Raw genomic sequence first — 16,599 nt, forward strand, 5'->3', positions numbered from 1 at the left:
CACTATTGTTTAACCAGACAACCTAAGCAGGAAGCAGATACCTGGAAAAGGAATATTTATGGAAATAAGAATAGAAATCGATAATGGGACCATGTAAAAGCAACTGTGAACAGTTAAGGCTGCAGCAGTATTTTAATAGAAGGTTTATGCTCATCTGTGGTGCTGCGTTGACTGACTTTTAGAGGCTGGCTTCAAAGCCATTTAAAGCCAATGGAACACACATAATTTTGTGTCTTGTACAATACGTACCATCAAACATTCATTTCACACTGAAAAGACTCCAAACCACTACATCCACAGCAGGTAATTAACTCTGGAATAAGAGTGACTGCTGGTAAACTGGAAGAGATAAAACCGTCTGAACCCAGCTGGAATTAATCTATGCTGTTTTTCATACTGGGAAGTTTGCTTCACTTATTTCCTGCAGCTACCAACTGTGATGATGACTTTTGTCTGGAGTTTAAGAAACAATAGAGACAAGTATGAGCACACACATCCACTGAGCAAGGCAGGTGTATGCAGGAACATTTTTATATATTATTGAGTGATGCATTTATTATATATTTATGTTTCATGCTGTATTTTTAATGTAGCATGAAAAACAGGAGCATGCCGAAATGTGAAACAAGGAGACTTACAGTCTCAGCATCCGAGTCGGGGACATTAAGGTACCCCCACCTTCTCTCTGTGCAGGGAGTGGAGGACTGGATTTATAACAAACCACGACGAGCGGAAGGATAGCAAAAGGAAAGGAACAGAGGTTGTTGATGCATTAGAGATAGAGTCCGACTCTGACACCAAAGCTCCCCATCATACACACACTGTGGTTTCATCTGATAATCACCACGGTAACAGAGATTAAAACTGGTTGGAAATCAGCAGTGAAACCAGCAAAGATGGACAGCACAAACAAACCATAGATAAGAAGTGTAGAGAGATGTTTATGTTACTCAACCAAAGAGAAGTCAGAGAGATAAGCAGGAGGCAGTCGTATATAATTGATCAGACTGGATACTTTTCATATATTGTATACACATACATGTTAATAAAGTTGAATATCATTGATATGTTTATTTCAGTTTGGCTGACATACATGAGGTTACCATTGGGTTACAGCTAATGAAACCAAAAGTAATTTCTTTCATAAATTTAGAATAAAAGATTAGTTTTAATACAGAAGCCTGAGCCTACTGAAAAGTGTGTCTGTGTATTGTACAGTATGTGCACTCAGTACTTGATCGGGGCTCCTTTTGCATGAATTACTGCATCAATGCAGTGTGACATGGAGGCAATCACAATGTGGCTCTATTGAGATGTTCAGGAAGTAGGAATATTCCAGAGGTGTTAATACTTAAGACACTATATGCAAATTGCTTTACTCGGTGCAGAACAAATAAATATTAAATATTTAAAGCAACAGTTTAATATAATACATTTAATTATTATGAATGCATATTTGTAACAAGTACCTGTTGACAAAACAAATATAGGAGACAGGAATCTGAAGATCTGCACTAATAAATGTGGTTGAAACAGGACACTCCCTTTAACCATGACTACAAGCAGAAATTTCTTGGTAACCCACGTAGATTCAGGATGTCACCATGCACGTCACCCTCATGACACAAAGCAGTAACTCTCCATCTACTCACACTACAACTGCGTCATGTTAGTTTGCTTAAATGCAGCAGGTTTCTGAGTGTGGGAGGTTTTCTTGACATGGTTCATCCTGTGTTGGCACAGCAAACAGAAAATGCAAGTCCTACTCTCAGGGCATGTGTACACACAGGACAGGATCGTGTCTGAACAGTATAAGAGCATGTAGGACTTTCCAGAACCCATATGTCTATGTTTGTGCCAGCCTTAATTCAGCTGTTACCGTTGATGCTGTGTTGCTGAGGCGTCCCCCTCTACTCAGGCTGTGTGCCGACATCAGGGCGTCGATGTCTTCCTCTGCATCATCATCAGAAAACTCCTGCGAACGACAACATTCAGATCAATCACATGAGCATGACATCTGGAGGGCTGATCCGAACATCGCCCTGTTCATGTTTCTGCAGCCAGCTGAGTGGGTGGATGCAGCTGGCCTCAGCTTCCATAAATTCAATCAGACAAATCCGGACACAGTGTGGTAATTTGATTTTCACGTTTAAACCATAACGCCATACAGTAAACTCGTGAGCATGACTGGAAGAGTAAGCAAAGGAAGAAATATTCAGTGAGTGTTTCTCTGAACTGCTTCAAATGCAAATCCTTGAAGACAAGACAATGCAGCTCCATACTGACCGCCTCATCCTCCACCTGTTTGGAAACTACATCTATTTAGATGCTCTTTGAAGTAAGCTCTGATGTGAAATTAGCATTCAGGTCCACAGCTGACAGATCCCTGAGAGTTCATCGGCCCACACATCCCAAGTTTGATGCGGTTACACAATTTAGTACAGTACAGGTGAGGATTTAAGAGAGGTTTGGACTGAATATTTATTATTTGTTAAGTTCTGAGTCAGATGAATAAGAGATTTTGCTGCGTTTGGGGCGAATTTGCTGCAAAATTGTGATCACTGAGCAGAAAAGATGAGACATAGCAACTGTGCTCACCGCTTCGTTGAACCCGGGGACTGAGCGGCTTCTGAGGCTGAGGGCATCATCGCTGTGTTCAGATCCCGGAGCTGACAGGTCCATTTCTGAGCGGCTGTGATCTGGTGCAGGGTGGGGGGAGAGGGAGAGCAGAGAAGTAAAGAAAGAGCCTGCACTCCAAATGTAGTAGGTTAAACATAAGAAATTTCAAGCAGACAGTAAAAGTCTCTAACGTTTAACCTGGTAATGAGAGTCTTGTTAATGCAGACTCTCATCAGCACAGCGGCTGTTAACAGGTATCTGCCAAACTGTCTTCCACAACACAGAACAAAGAAACCCGGATTATGAAATGCACAGAGGCAAAGCAACATTTTTTTACTGGTTTAATCATGAGTTTGTTGCTGTATTTCTGCAAAGAAAATAGGTCTGCTGCTGCCTTACAGTCAGTTATGTCCAGTTGACTCTAAAGTCTGTTTTGAATTTTTCTCCTGGAAGAGTATCTATAAAGTAGCTATATTAGCTATATGCTTAAATAAACCTTTTAAGCAATTCTGCACAAAAAATTATGATTCCATCCCTATCAAGTAGGAAGTTGTAAAAGTTGCAACTTTTACTGCCAGATTTGATAACCAAGGCCAAAGAGATGCATTTAAAGTTATCACTCTCCATAGTGGTGGGTTCACAAATACCTCTCAACTAATAAACTGTTATTCTGTGGATCTCAGGCGTTTTGTTGTTAGGTTGCAGGTAAGGTTTTCTACTGCAGAGGAGGCAGCCAAGTGACTGAACTGACTGAGTGAAGGGGAGCAGACATCGGAGCACTACGGTGCGTCTCGTCAATGAATGCATCTGATTTGGTGCTTGTAAACAACATCAGATGAGTTGTGCTGAAGTGTGCCAAGACAGGATAGATTACTGGGCACTAGCTTTCCTTAGTTTGAGCAGAAGTATTTCGAGGGTTCTAAATAGAACAGGTTCCAAAAGCATTGCTGGGCGCCGAGCCCTGGATTGTCGGCCACCGGCCAGACACAGCCTGTGTTGGTTGTCAGACAGAAAACAACAGGAGTGTATTATTTTGACCCAGTGTACGTTGACATTGAGGGTGCATGGAATGTTGTGCGTCAGGCACAATTCACAATCAGAAAGCAACTATTAAACAGCTTTCTTCGGCTTATCATCTTCCTCTGGATAGCAGGAGGGATTATTTACAGCTCCAAGTGAACACATTGTATGTGTGCCTACATAATAAGAGACTGTGGTGTTTTTGTTTTGACTGTCTCCACAGCAACCTCTCTGAATCTAACTGGATATGCAAGCAGGCTGGCAGCTACCACCCTTTCACCCGGCCAATAAAGCAAAGGATTTGCTGCAAAACCTATATGCTGATGCTGTGGAGAATATCTGATTTAAAACCAGTAACCCTTGTGGAAGTACTGAATTCTACCATCACCAATGGGCCAGTGCAACCATCGTTACCATGGTGATTACATGCAGGTAAGTGGACAGACATTGCTGAGACCAAGGAGTTGTACTGATTGTTTTAAAATGCTCCTTCTGCTACTTAACTGTCAGACAAAAGACGTGTTCTATCTCTATATCTAAGAGATTCTCTCTTATCAATATTCCCAATACAAGAGAAACACAAAATATTCAATTTTTTTAAATTAAATGTCAAACGTATTTGTTACATGTGTGACTTTAGTGTTGCACCTTCACCTATAAGTCAGTTATCATCTGCAGATTGACTGGATGTAATTTTTTACATTGTACACTGTATGTCATTTTTGTTTTTCTCAGGACTTGACTCTCAGAATTCACAATTTCTTAATGTGTTGGACTGTAAGAGATCCAGTAAGCAGCTTTGAGGACTTTGTCGTAGATTGTTACCTCAAACCTTAATGCCTCAGGGTGATGACTTAATCCTAACAAACTGTAAACTGCCTCCCTTAATGAGACATTTAATGTGAATGACAGTCTCCGTTACACCTCACAACAACTTTAACATTTGATTTTATGGTCTTTGGGTTCAAGGCCTAAACAGTAGATCAAACAACTAGATGTTAGTTATTGAGCTTCGGAGCCTAATGGGATATTTCCTGATCTTTGCAGAGAGCTGCTGCTGTTTTCCTTCCTTGTAGTTTTTTGCTAAGCCAATTGCCCCGAGGGTCTAACTCAGTACTTAAAACACAGAATTCAAATTGATTTTCTCTCAGATGACTTGGACAGAAGAGGGTAGTTGTTTTTTTTATCTCTTGAAACTGCTGAATTATTCTGTTTTACATGTCAAAAACTGAAAAGAGAAACTAGAATTTAACATTGGAATAGATCATATGGGGGAAAAACACAAACTTTGACCCAAGCTGCTTCCTGTTGAAACAGAGCGAGGATCAGAAGACTCCTGGGAAGAGACCAAACCATTGCTTATCAAATATTCTGCTAATTAAATCATTCAAAAGAACTGAGATCTGAGAATCGTAAAGAAAAGAACCTCCACTGCCTTGACGGTTCTGAATATACTGCCTGACATTTGTGTTCACAACGGGATCGTGGTTAAAAACTAAAGCCATTTAAAAACCTTTACACACTTCAGCAAGAAGCTGGGATAAAGGCTCTGACACTGAAAGAGCCAAAGGAGAACAGATTATACTTAAAAGAACAGAAGAGAACAGCTAGAGATGAAGGAGCCAGAGTTAATGGTGTAATTTGTGGAGACGTGACAACTGCCCCCAACATAAGGACTAAATTTATCCTTTTTAAGATACTGAACACGCCAAGCTGGAGAGTGTCTCTCTCTAAGGTGAACTTTGACAGTCTAGCATCACTTCTGAAGTAATCAGCTGCTTCTAACACTTCCTGAAACTGTGAGTCACTTATCACAATGTTTGCATTAGTGCTCACGGAGCTGTGAAACGACAACAGGAGATGTGCTGTATGGATGTGAGATAAAACACACGGGTCCATGTTGGTACCTGATGACACAGAGGCGCGGGACACGCAGATGGTTGGTGTGTCCAAGTTTGTGCGGTGATGTCCCGTCGCCTCCTTCTCAGGCAGGCCCTCACTGGTGTGCACACTGGAGACACTTTCTGCTCCGTCGGGCTGCGGTCGAACCCAAACACACAAACTGTTAGAATAAATGTTAATCTGAACACCTTATGCGCTGCTGTGTGTCTGTCTGGGTGTTACAGTTGCTGACCCTGACCCTCCGGTTGTTGCTGGGGTTGGGGGATTTATCGAGAGTTTGAGAACGGAGATTGTTAGGAACGGTGGACAAACCGGAGGACTCTAAAGCCACTGAAACACTCCTAAAACCAAGACACAAACTAGTTAAACATCATTCATTATGATGGGCTCATATACAGCTCTGGTCAGAAGTTTACATACACTCATCATCGGCATGGGTGTAATTTATTTCTGGCTTTTAAGAATTTATTTGAAATGGTCTTTTTAAGGGTAGAGGTATGGGTTGAACATATTTGATGTTATTATGGAGTTTCTTTAAACTATTTATACATGCTCAAATATATGGATACATTTCTATTAACATTTGAATAAATCTCCTGTAGCAATCTGCAGATAAACCACACATATTTTGTAACAATCAACAAGCTTCTGGCTTAATTATATGTAGATATTTGACCCATTCTCCTGTCAGAATTGGTGGAGTTCATTTAAATGGATTGATTTCCTGGCACTGACCTGGCTTTTAAACATAGTCCAGTAAGTTTAACTTATAAACAATGGAAATAAAAATAACTTCAAAGGTACAAAACATCTTAGAGTTAGAATCCAAATATCTGTTGCATGAGTGCAAACAGGAAATGTCTCTTGACCACACAAAAAGGAAGTCACCTGGTCCCACAATGTAAACGTTTTATACCTTTTTAAACAATTTTTTGTGTCCCGTGTTTATTTACTATAACTTTAAAAAAAAAGTAAAACCATCTGCATGTTTAAATGAATCTCCATAGATAATTTAACTCTGCCAATCAAAGAGGCCGTCAAATACCCACAGTAATGCAAGAGACGTGCTGGAATGTGGCCGAGTTGCAACTAGCCAAAAGCTTTTTCCCATGTATTAGTCGGGGTCTATCATTCACCCTGGAAAAAAAACAACAAACCACTAAACAAATGGTTCAGCTAAATCAACACAGACCCAAAGTCAATATGACATTTATGTCTATGATGAGTGTATCTGAGCCTCTGACCTGGACTGTAACAGAAGGTCTACAAACATTTCAGCTTTAAATGAGTTTAGCCCTGAACCTGAAGGATCTACAGGTAACAATGAGTCAATTCTAACCTTGTAAGCAGATTTTTTTTTATCAGACTTTGTGAAATTAAATTTGATGTTTGTTTCTTTGAATAAGATGCTTTGTTGTCTTTTTTTATTTTTACTAGTATCCAATAATTCTAATAAATTTCCCTTAACCTTAGAACAATTCATCGAACAAGAAACTATTTGAAATCTGAATTTCAGCACAACTGATGCAGAACTGTGGCCTGGGTCTGATCAGGTCACTTAGAACGGACCAATGAAAGCACGGTTAGCCTCTCAGGAACTGTTTCAGCCTTTCTAAATTCTGTTTTCACTGGAAACATTTAAATATGCAAGAGCAAACTGCAGTCTTCAAGCCATTAAACAGAGAGTTTAATGCGTGTTATTTGAACTCGAACTCTTTCAAGATGCCTCAGCTTTTAAAATGCGGGCAGCTTTATGTGTCTCTAAAGAAAGAGGCATGAACTACATAAGAACACTTTTTCCTTTTTAATACACAGTTCCAATGAAATTACATTTAAAATGATCTCTCCTAAATAACACATTATCTAATCCTCTGATATCACTTAATGAAAACAGCCTTAATGCCGACAGAGCTTCAAAAATAATATACTCGTTTAGTTTTGTTTAAATGCTTTTTTGTGTGTGTTTCACCTGTTTGAATGGTGACTCTGAGCAGAACGAACACTTTGAGTTTCTCCATCCGACGAAGACTTCATGCTGGCACTGTCGACTCCATTCCCTGGTTTCAGGGTGGCACGGCTGCCTTTCTTTCCCATCTTCATGCGTCTACATAAAAACACACACACCCAAACACACACACAGGCACGGAAGTCGTTATCTGCTGTGCAACACAGATATAAACCAGTGTTCATTATTTCACAGCCATTACAATCTGCTTCTTCATTTTATTACATCCATTTGTGAATTTGCTGGAGGAAATATATTGCAAATAGAGATATATACCTCTTAATTACTATCAAATTACAATTATCATTCCCTCTACTTCCTAATATTAGGTTGTTTTATCAGCATTTTTAAAGAAGAAGAAGAAAAGTGACTCGGCAGATGCAGAACTGGCAGACTCATCAGCAACAAATAACAATCATAAAATTAGAGTAACTGATCAACCACAGAAGATAATTTCATCTGACTACGCATATGTTCCAGTATCATAATCAGACACTCATTAGGCATTATTTAAATGTCAACTACTGAATGGGCTTGAATTAAATTTGGACGACAGAGGGTAAACTTTAACATCACGATCTTGAGGTATATTATGATTTGTTTTCTTGTACTGTGGTTTTTATTTCCCTAACTGGCTTTCTGCTTGGTTTTCTGTTAGTGTTGTTTTCTTCTATGCCCTAAAACCGTTGCTTCTTACCTACTTTTTTCCCTCTGTTGTTGATCGTTTTTTGATGCTTTCATCCTTGATGTAAATTTTGGATCAGTTTGCTTCTGATCTGATTGCATCCTGAGAGCTGTCTTTATTTAAAAATGTTTGTAATCCGTATGAGAGCTCAGTCATTATTAAACTGGGGGGATTGGAAATAGTGTCACAGCAGCCAATGGCAAACTCCTTTAAATTTGCCAGCCCCCCACAATTCTGCCCCCAGTCAAGCAGTCCTACATAGATCATATTTTATATCAAATTAATTTAAATGAGGAGATTATTTTTTTTATTGGACAAATAATCGGATTCCCTCTCCATAGGTGTTTTCATTGTTGTTTGTCGTTTGTCTCTGTAGTGACCTGTTCAAGGTGTACCCTGCCAATTAACCAATTACTACTGGAGATAGACATCAGTCCTGACCCTGTAAGGATAAACGGCTATAGACAGCTACGCTACGTTATGCTACGCTATGCTACGCTATGTTACACTATGTTATGTTATTTGATTTGTCCCTTTCTCTAATTCATTCTTGTCTTGTACCAACAAGTTCACAAATATTCAACTATGAAATATGACCGATTGTGACCCCTGCTCAAATCAAAATAACACTAGGCAATCTCCTCTTAGTAAATATTGTTTATTGGAGTCAGAAAAACAACTTTCCTTATACTGGACTATGAGTGGAACATGGAAAATCTATTTAAAATCGTCAGTTCTCAAAGCAGGTATAAAACAACCTTTTGGTGGACGGCTCCATTTTATCTCTGAAAAAGTTGGATACTAAACTAATGCAAATGTGCAAAATGACCAGCACATTTTGTGTTGTGTTAGGTTATTATAATATATAAGTTCTGGTTCACAAAATTTTAACTTAGGTTCAATTTATCTGAAATTCCTTGACATCTATAAATAGAGCAAGCCAGAACAAGTCTGAAAACACAACTGTTCTGGGCAACAAGGGGGTTCATTATATTATGACTAGACAAACAAACAAATATGTCACATTAAGCACACTGAGTATCTAGACTGCATGTGTGTGATAGATATCGCAGCTCTTAGGAATAATTAAAGGTCAATGCAAAGTTTGCATTCTAGCAGCTGCATGAAATCTTTGCTATTAAGGCCATCCAAAGCAGATCTGTTTGTCATTCGTATGATTTTGCGTGATGTCTTCAGGAACCACCAGACTGCAGCCAACATGAAAAGTGATCACAGGTGGCAGAATCCAATTTGTCTTTCTTTGCTTCACAAAATGTATTTCAAAATACATCCCAGATCTCAGAATAATCAAATAAATATCCATTTGGTCATCTGTGGGTCTTAGATTAAAGTGTGCACTCATATACACTTCATGTAAAAATCCATGATGTTCCCTTAATATTTATTGAAAACATTTGATCCTAAGTAACCCAAGTATTGGCATCTAATGTGACCTTGATCATCCAATGGGTGCTTCTAGATAAATTCATGCAGTTACTTTCATGTAGACAGATTTCAGAGGGATCTCAGTTGGAGACAAGGAACAGAAAGACATATTTGAACTAAGCCTGAATTAACTGTTTTCCTTTTAATTTCTTGCTTCATTTAGCATCCTGGGAAGCGTGGACATGTATCCCCTCCCTCATAAGGAGCAAATGTACAGTCTGCTGATTTCACTAATGATACACATGCCTTCTAATTTACTAAAAACAACTAAATACACTCAATGACAACCTGCAGCACCTAGAAGGAATAAACTAATATGAACATAAATTGGTACAGATTCGTGCATATGTGTATGAATTGATTTGTGAGAAACTGGAACGCATAGAAATGGACATAAATGGAATTATCATGAATATGTTACAGTTGCGTCCAACAGTCATTTAAAACAGTGAGTGAAGGCAGGCACTTGATGAAGGTTGGGTGGGGATTGCATTTCGGGTGTCTTTCATCCTGAGCAGACATGTTTTGTGATAGTACAGCATGTGGGGAGTACAGAACCAATTATCACATGAAGGCAATGAGATATATTGTGTCAACCCATAACATGTTGTAAAGAGTGATCTCCACATATAAATCAGTTGTACAATATGTTTCTACTGAGTGACTGAGGTTCCAGGAAACGCATGTAAAGCTTTGTTTGACTCATGACCCTCCTACCAATGCATTCTGGTAATTACTGTAGACATGCCAGCAATTAGGTCTGTATCTAAAACCTGAAGACATTATTTGCTAGGTTTAAATAGTTTTATAAGCATGATACAGACCCAAAACATATAAAGTTTGAATATCAATTAAGTTGTAGCTTTATAATTATTTCTAATGTTATTAATAGGTTTATTGAATATTGAATAAACATACAAATGTGTTCAGTGAGTTGCTTGTAGCTCCAGTCTCTAATTCTGAGTCCAAAAATACTTTTTAAAATGTAGAATTTTAGCAAACAAATATGTCACATTAAGCACACTGAGTATCTAGACTGCATGTGTGTGATAGATATCGCAGCTCTTAGGAATAATTAAAGGTCAATGCAAAGTTTGCATTCTAGCAGCTGCATGAAATCTTTGCTATTAAGGCCATCCAAAGCAGATCTGTTTGTCATTCATATGATTTTGCATGATGTCTTCAGGAACCACTAGACTGCAGCCAACATGAAAAGTGATCACAGGTGGCAGAATCCAATTTGTCTTTCTTTGCTTCATAAAATGTATTTCAAAATACATCCCAGATCTCAGAATAATCAAATAAATATCCATTTGGTCATCTGTGGGTCTTAGATTAAAGTGTGCACTCAACTCACTGCCTATTTGATTAGATTTGAGATCATATTATCCTGTCTGCAAGTTTCATTCACAGTAGGGCAGAAATAGTCAGAGACTTTAACATTTATTGGTCCATCTGTAGCTAATTATGGGGTTCATTGGCTGTACTATTAGTAAAATAGGCTCACAGTGTACATTGTTGCAACATTTATTTCCTGCCAGTGCAGCATTGATTTTCTTCTCCATGTTCTTGTATTGATGATGGGAGACTGCCGAAAGTCCTCTCTGACATATCAAAAAGATTTTAAGTGGGGTTAAGGCCTGGTCTCTGTCGTTGTTTTTCATGTAAAAATCCATGATGTTCCCTTAATATTTATTGAAGAAATTTGATCCTAAGTAACCCAAGTATTGGCATCTAATGTGACCTTGATCATCCAATGGGTGCTTCTAGATAAATTCATGCAGTTACTTTCATGTAGACAGATGTCAGAGGGATCTCAGTTAGTGGCAGGACCTGAGACTTCTTAGTGGGTTTGTTACCACTCTGAGGTAGTCACAGAGCCAAGTTGGTGAGCAGATGTAAAGTGGTGTGTATTTGTCTCAGGAGAGTACAGGGTGTGGGGTACCTGTCAGCTTTATTCATATGAGCACACAGTATGGGATGTGCCCCGGCTCCAGATGTTGATGAGTAAAAGACCAAAGGTGCTTAATTTCTATGTTTTAGATTTAAAGTCATAGATGACAGAGAAATCTATTCAGCTTGAGCGGGACAAAACTGAAGTTTTAATAACTGGTAATAACCTTTGGAGGGAAAAAATACAATACAACTCAAAACTCTGAGAATGACCCCTCTAATCAAATTACAACTCATATTGTGTTATGTTTGATCCTAATTCTAAATGTTATTTCTCACAATATAAATGTTACAAAGTACGCATTTCATCAGCCAAAGACCTTAAAAAGACCCCGCCTCACTCCAGTTCTAAAGATATTGCACTGGCTACCTTGTCATCTTAGATTTTTAAACCATGTTTTGGCATAAAAACTTGCTGTGAGGCATGATTTTCAATACTCCTCCACACAGCCCCACTCAGAAAAGCTCTTGCAAGAAGTAAAAAGTTTTTTTGTGCAGTCTCTTACCCCTTCTTTCTGGCACCATCCATGATGTTGCGCACTGCATTTCTGTTGGATTTTGGAGTGTCGGGTTTCTCTGGCTCAGAGGACGCTGACAGGTTCTCTGTAGACTTATTTTCTGCAGCTTATGATTAACAAAATTCTGATTTAAAAAATCTGCACTACTACAGTATGCCGCCCAAAATGCTATTTCCACAGTAGTCATTATGGTTATAGTTATGACTTCACCATGTGATTGCTCAGACATTAGCAACCAGACTTACTTGGTGGGGTGCTCAGGATGGACTGCTTAATTACGTCACTGCTCAGGGCTTTCTCCTCAAAGCGCCTGGACCGCTCCTCTAGAAACCACTCTCCAGTCACTACCTTGAGCTCCCTGTTGTACAAACACACAATCCAAGACACAAGATTGGTGGATGAGAGTGGAGGAAAGGTTTTCCTCCTTTCTGAGGCTCTCCAAGCATTGAAAAATGATACATTTTAAGCACATGGCTGTGTATTAAAGTGTTGAGTTTGAACTAAATGCATGTGAGGGTTTTTGCTTTGATGGAACATATTGTCTAAAACATGTCTAAAAACATACTGATGAAAAAGTTGGACACTAAAATAAACTCTTAAAAACAGACACGTAACAGCTTTGAAAACCGCCTATTTACTAAATCTTATAATAAAGAGATCAAACCAGAAAGTCATAAAAGACGGTTAGAAGGGAACTGCACATGTACCTTTAAACTGTATTTATGTTTTTTGTTATTGGCAATTTCTGTTATGCTGCTAAAATGCCTAACATCAGCTCTGTTATTTAAAATATGCACAAAAAAGTCTATAACAAGAATAGGCATATTAACTCAAGTTATGCTGAAATTTAAAGGGAGGCTATCAAACCTGTGCAAACAATTTCGTGATTAATGAATGATTTTGATCCCGTATCTACTGAAATAAATAATCTGGCTAAAATAAAATTTAAGATGCGTTATATTTAGCCGGTTTTATCTAAAAACCAGATGGTTTGCCCAGATTGAGCTAGTATTAAAAATGACACTGCACCACAAGGAAGTCAGGGCGGCTCACGGTTGGTGGTTGTCACGGTAACTTATCACACTATCCACATGTAGAACATTGAGAGAGAGCTGCTGTCAGGGCAGATATAAAAAACATGTATCATCATGAACAGAGTTCACAGAAGCACCAATAAATCTCTCCAAGTTTGACACAACCAGAGTAAGATGAAGGAGACTGTGAGGTGAAAATCAGCTGACCGACACTTTGAACACAACATAAACAAAACGTGCAGTAAAATGAACCAGAAAGACTTTTAAAGTAGATCAGTCAAGATAGATATAAATAAACCAATAGTACCAAAGTTAGGAAATAATATATGATGATGAATTTGATATATTTTGAATTTGATATTTTGTAAACATCTTGGGTTTTTGGGTTGTAGCCTCCATTTTGGCTCCATCTTTGTTAAATAAATGATGCCATTATGCATTTTATGGTTTCTAGTTTGTTCACTTCAGATTAGATTTAAATAAACACCAGACCATGTCCACATTTATGGCTTAAATTAATAGAAACTGTATTTTTTTACCATGACTATCTAGATATTTCAAAAACACCTAAATAAACAGGTGCTTTGCACCCTTTTTTCTTTGAGTCCTTGATAATTATATATTATATATAATTATCTATATATCTATATATATTATCTATATATATATATATATATATATAATATTATAACACATTATTGATGTTGTGAATCACACACTGAGTTTTTCTCATAAGGAACAGAAAGACATATTTGAACTAAGCCTGAATTAACTGTTTTCCTTTTAATTTCTTGCTTCATTTAGCATCCTGGGAAGCATGGACATGTATCCCCTCCCTCATAAGGAGCAAATGTACAGTCTGCTGATTTCACTAATGATACATATGCCTTCTAATTTACTAAAAACAACTAAATACACTCAATGACAACCTGCAGCACCTAGAAGGAATAAACTAATATGAACATAAATTGGTACAGATTCGTGCATATGTGTATGAATTGATTTGTGAGAAACTGGAACGCATAGAAATGGACATAAATGGAATTATCATGAATATGTTATAGTTGCGTCCAACAGTCATTTAAAACAGTGAGTGAAGGCAGGCACTTGATGAAGGTTGGGTGGGGATTGCATTTTGGGTGTCTTTCATCCTGAGCAGACATGTTTTGTGATAGTACAGCATGTGGGGAGTACAGAACCAATTATCACATGAAGGCAATGAGATATATTGTGTCAACCCATAACATGTTGTAAAGAGTGATCTCCACATATAAATCAGTTGTACAATATGTTTCTACTGAGTGACTGAGGTTCCAGGAAACGCATGTAAAGCTTTGTTTGACTCATGACCCTCCTACCAATGCATTCTGGTAATTACTGTAGACATGCCAGCAATTAGGTCTGTATCTAAAACCTGAAGACATTATTTGCTAGGTTTAAATAGTTTTATAAGCATGATACAGACCCAAAACATATAAAGTTTGAATATCAATTAAGTTGTAGCTTTATAATTATTTCTAATGTTATTAATAGGTTTATTGAATATTGAATAAACATACAAATGTGTTCAGTGAGTTGCTTGTAGCTCCAGTCTCTAATTCTGAGTCCAAAAATACTTTTTAAAATGTAGAATTTTAGCAAACAAATATGTCACATTAAGCACACTGAGTATCTAGACTGCATGTGTGTGATAGATATCGCAGCTCTTAGGAATAATTAAAGGTCAATGCAAAGTTTGCATTCTAGCAGCTGCATGAAATCTTTGCTATTAAGGCCATCCAAAGCAGATCTGTTTGTCATTCGTATGATTTTGCATGATGTCTTCAGGAACCACTAGACTGCAGCCAACATGAAAAGTGATCACAGGTGGCAGAATCCAATTTGTCTTTCTTTGCTTCACAAAATGTATTTCAAAATACATCCCAGATCTCCGAATAATCAAATAAATATCCATTTGGTCATCTGTGGGTCTTAGATTAAAGTGTGCACTCAACTCACTGCCTATTTGATTAGATTTGAGATCATATTATCCTGTCTGCAAGTTTCATTCACAGTAAGGCAGAAATAGTCAGAGACTTTAACATTTATTGGTCCATCTGTAGCTAATTATGGGGTTCATTGGCTGTACTATTAGTAAAATAGGCTCACAGTGTACATTGTTGCAACATTTATTTCCTGCCAGTGCAGCATTGATTTTCTTCTCCATGTTCTTGTATTGATGATGGGAGACTGCCGAAAGTCCTCTCTGACATATCAAAAAGATTTTAAGTGGGGTTAAGGCCTGGTCTCTGTCGTTGTTTTTCATGTAAAAATCCATGATGTTCCCTTAATATTTATTGAAGAAATTTGATCCTAAGTAACCCAAGTATTGGCATCTAATGTGACCTTGATCATCCAATGGGTGCTTCTAGATAAATTCATGCAGTTACTTTCATGTAGACAGATTTCAGAGGGATCTCAGTTAGTGGCAGGACCTGAGACTTCTTAGTGGGTTTGTTACCACTCTGAGGTAGTCACAGAGCCAAGTTGGTGAGCAGATGTAAAGTGGTGTGTATTTGTCTCAGGAGAGTACAGGGTGTGGGGTACCTGTCAGCTTTATTCATATGAGCACACAGTATGGGATGTGCCCCGGCTCCAGATGTTGATGAGTAAAAGACCAAAGGTGCTTAATTTCTATGTTTTAGATTTAAAGTCATAGATGACAGAGAAATCTATTCAGCTTGAGCGGGACAAAACTGAAGTTTTAATAACTGGTAATAACCTTTGGAGGGAAAAAATACAATACAACTCAAAACTCTGAGAATGACCCCTCTAATCAAATTACAACTCATATTGTGTTATGTTTGATCCTAATTCTAAATGTTATTTCTCACAATATAAATGTTACAAAGTACGCATTTCATCAGCCAAAGACCTTAAAAAGACCCCGCCTTACTCCAGTTCTAAAGATTTTGCACTGGCTACCTTGTCATCTTAGATTTTTAAACCATGTTTTGGCATAAAAACTTGCTGTGAGGCATGATTTTCAATACTCCTCCACACAGCCCCACTCAGAAAAGCTCTTGCAAGAAGTAAAGTGAGTTGTTTGTAGCTCCAGTCTCTAATTCTGAGTCCAAAAATACTTTTTAAAATGTAGAATTTTAGCAAGGCTCTTTAGCAATGAATTTTAGACCAAAACAATGTTGGGTTGAGGTGCCAATCCAGATCCAAATTACCTGCTCAGCCATTGTTAACTCCAAGATTCAAATGTTTTGCTTTGAACCCGAAAGCTGAGGGTTGTCTTTCGAATTTTGTTACACATTTTTGAAGAGCGGTTTGTGCATAGGCAACATGTCAACAACATGTCAGAAGACGTTTAAAAAGTCCCACGTTTTTGGCCCTCCTGGCCTTCCATAAAGGTAAAGCCTAAACTTTACC

At 38.1% G+C, this 16,599-nt stretch overlaps 1 protein-coding gene and 1 long non-coding RNA gene across 7 annotated transcripts in view; one reads left to right on the top strand and one right to left on the bottom strand.

Moving 5' to 3' along the window:
* Positions 1-16,599, bottom strand: part of sytl5 (synaptotagmin-like 5) — an 81,246-nt gene that overhangs the window by 13,525 nt on the left and 51,122 nt on the right. For 4 of the 6 annotated variants that reach the window (XM_047370536.1, XM_047370538.1, XM_047370537.1 and 1 more), the window contains 8 exons: positions 12,394-12,506; positions 12,137-12,254; positions 7,511-7,645; positions 5,774-5,882; positions 5,547-5,676; positions 2,599-2,699; positions 1,880-1,975; positions 639-704 (listed from right to left, as the gene is read on the bottom strand). In XM_047370536.1, the coding sequence (XP_047226492.1) occupies positions 639-704; positions 1,880-1,975; positions 2,599-2,699; positions 5,547-5,676; positions 5,774-5,882; positions 7,511-7,645; positions 12,137-12,254; positions 12,394-12,506 (868 nt within the window). The remainder of the gene's footprint in view (positions 1-638; positions 705-1,879; positions 1,976-2,598; positions 2,700-5,546; positions 5,677-5,773; positions 5,883-7,510; positions 7,646-12,136; positions 12,255-12,393; positions 12,507-16,599) is intronic. The other 2 variants (XM_047370540.1, XM_047370541.1) reach the window with 2 other exon arrangements.
* Positions 3,876-16,599, top strand: part of LOC124871325 — a 38,615-nt gene continuing 25,891 nt past the window's right edge. Inside the window, exon 1 of the long non-coding RNA XR_007038998.1 lies at positions 3,876-4,071. This is a non-coding gene — a long non-coding RNA (uncharacterized LOC124871325). The remainder of the gene's footprint in view (positions 4,072-16,599) is intronic.

The sequence above is a fragment of the Girardinichthys multiradiatus genome, chromosome 7, assembly GCF_021462225.1.
Source record: "Girardinichthys multiradiatus isolate DD_20200921_A chromosome 7, DD_fGirMul_XY1, whole genome shotgun sequence".
Classification (NCBI taxonomy): domain Eukaryota; kingdom Metazoa; phylum Chordata; class Actinopteri; order Cyprinodontiformes; family Goodeidae; genus Girardinichthys; species Girardinichthys multiradiatus.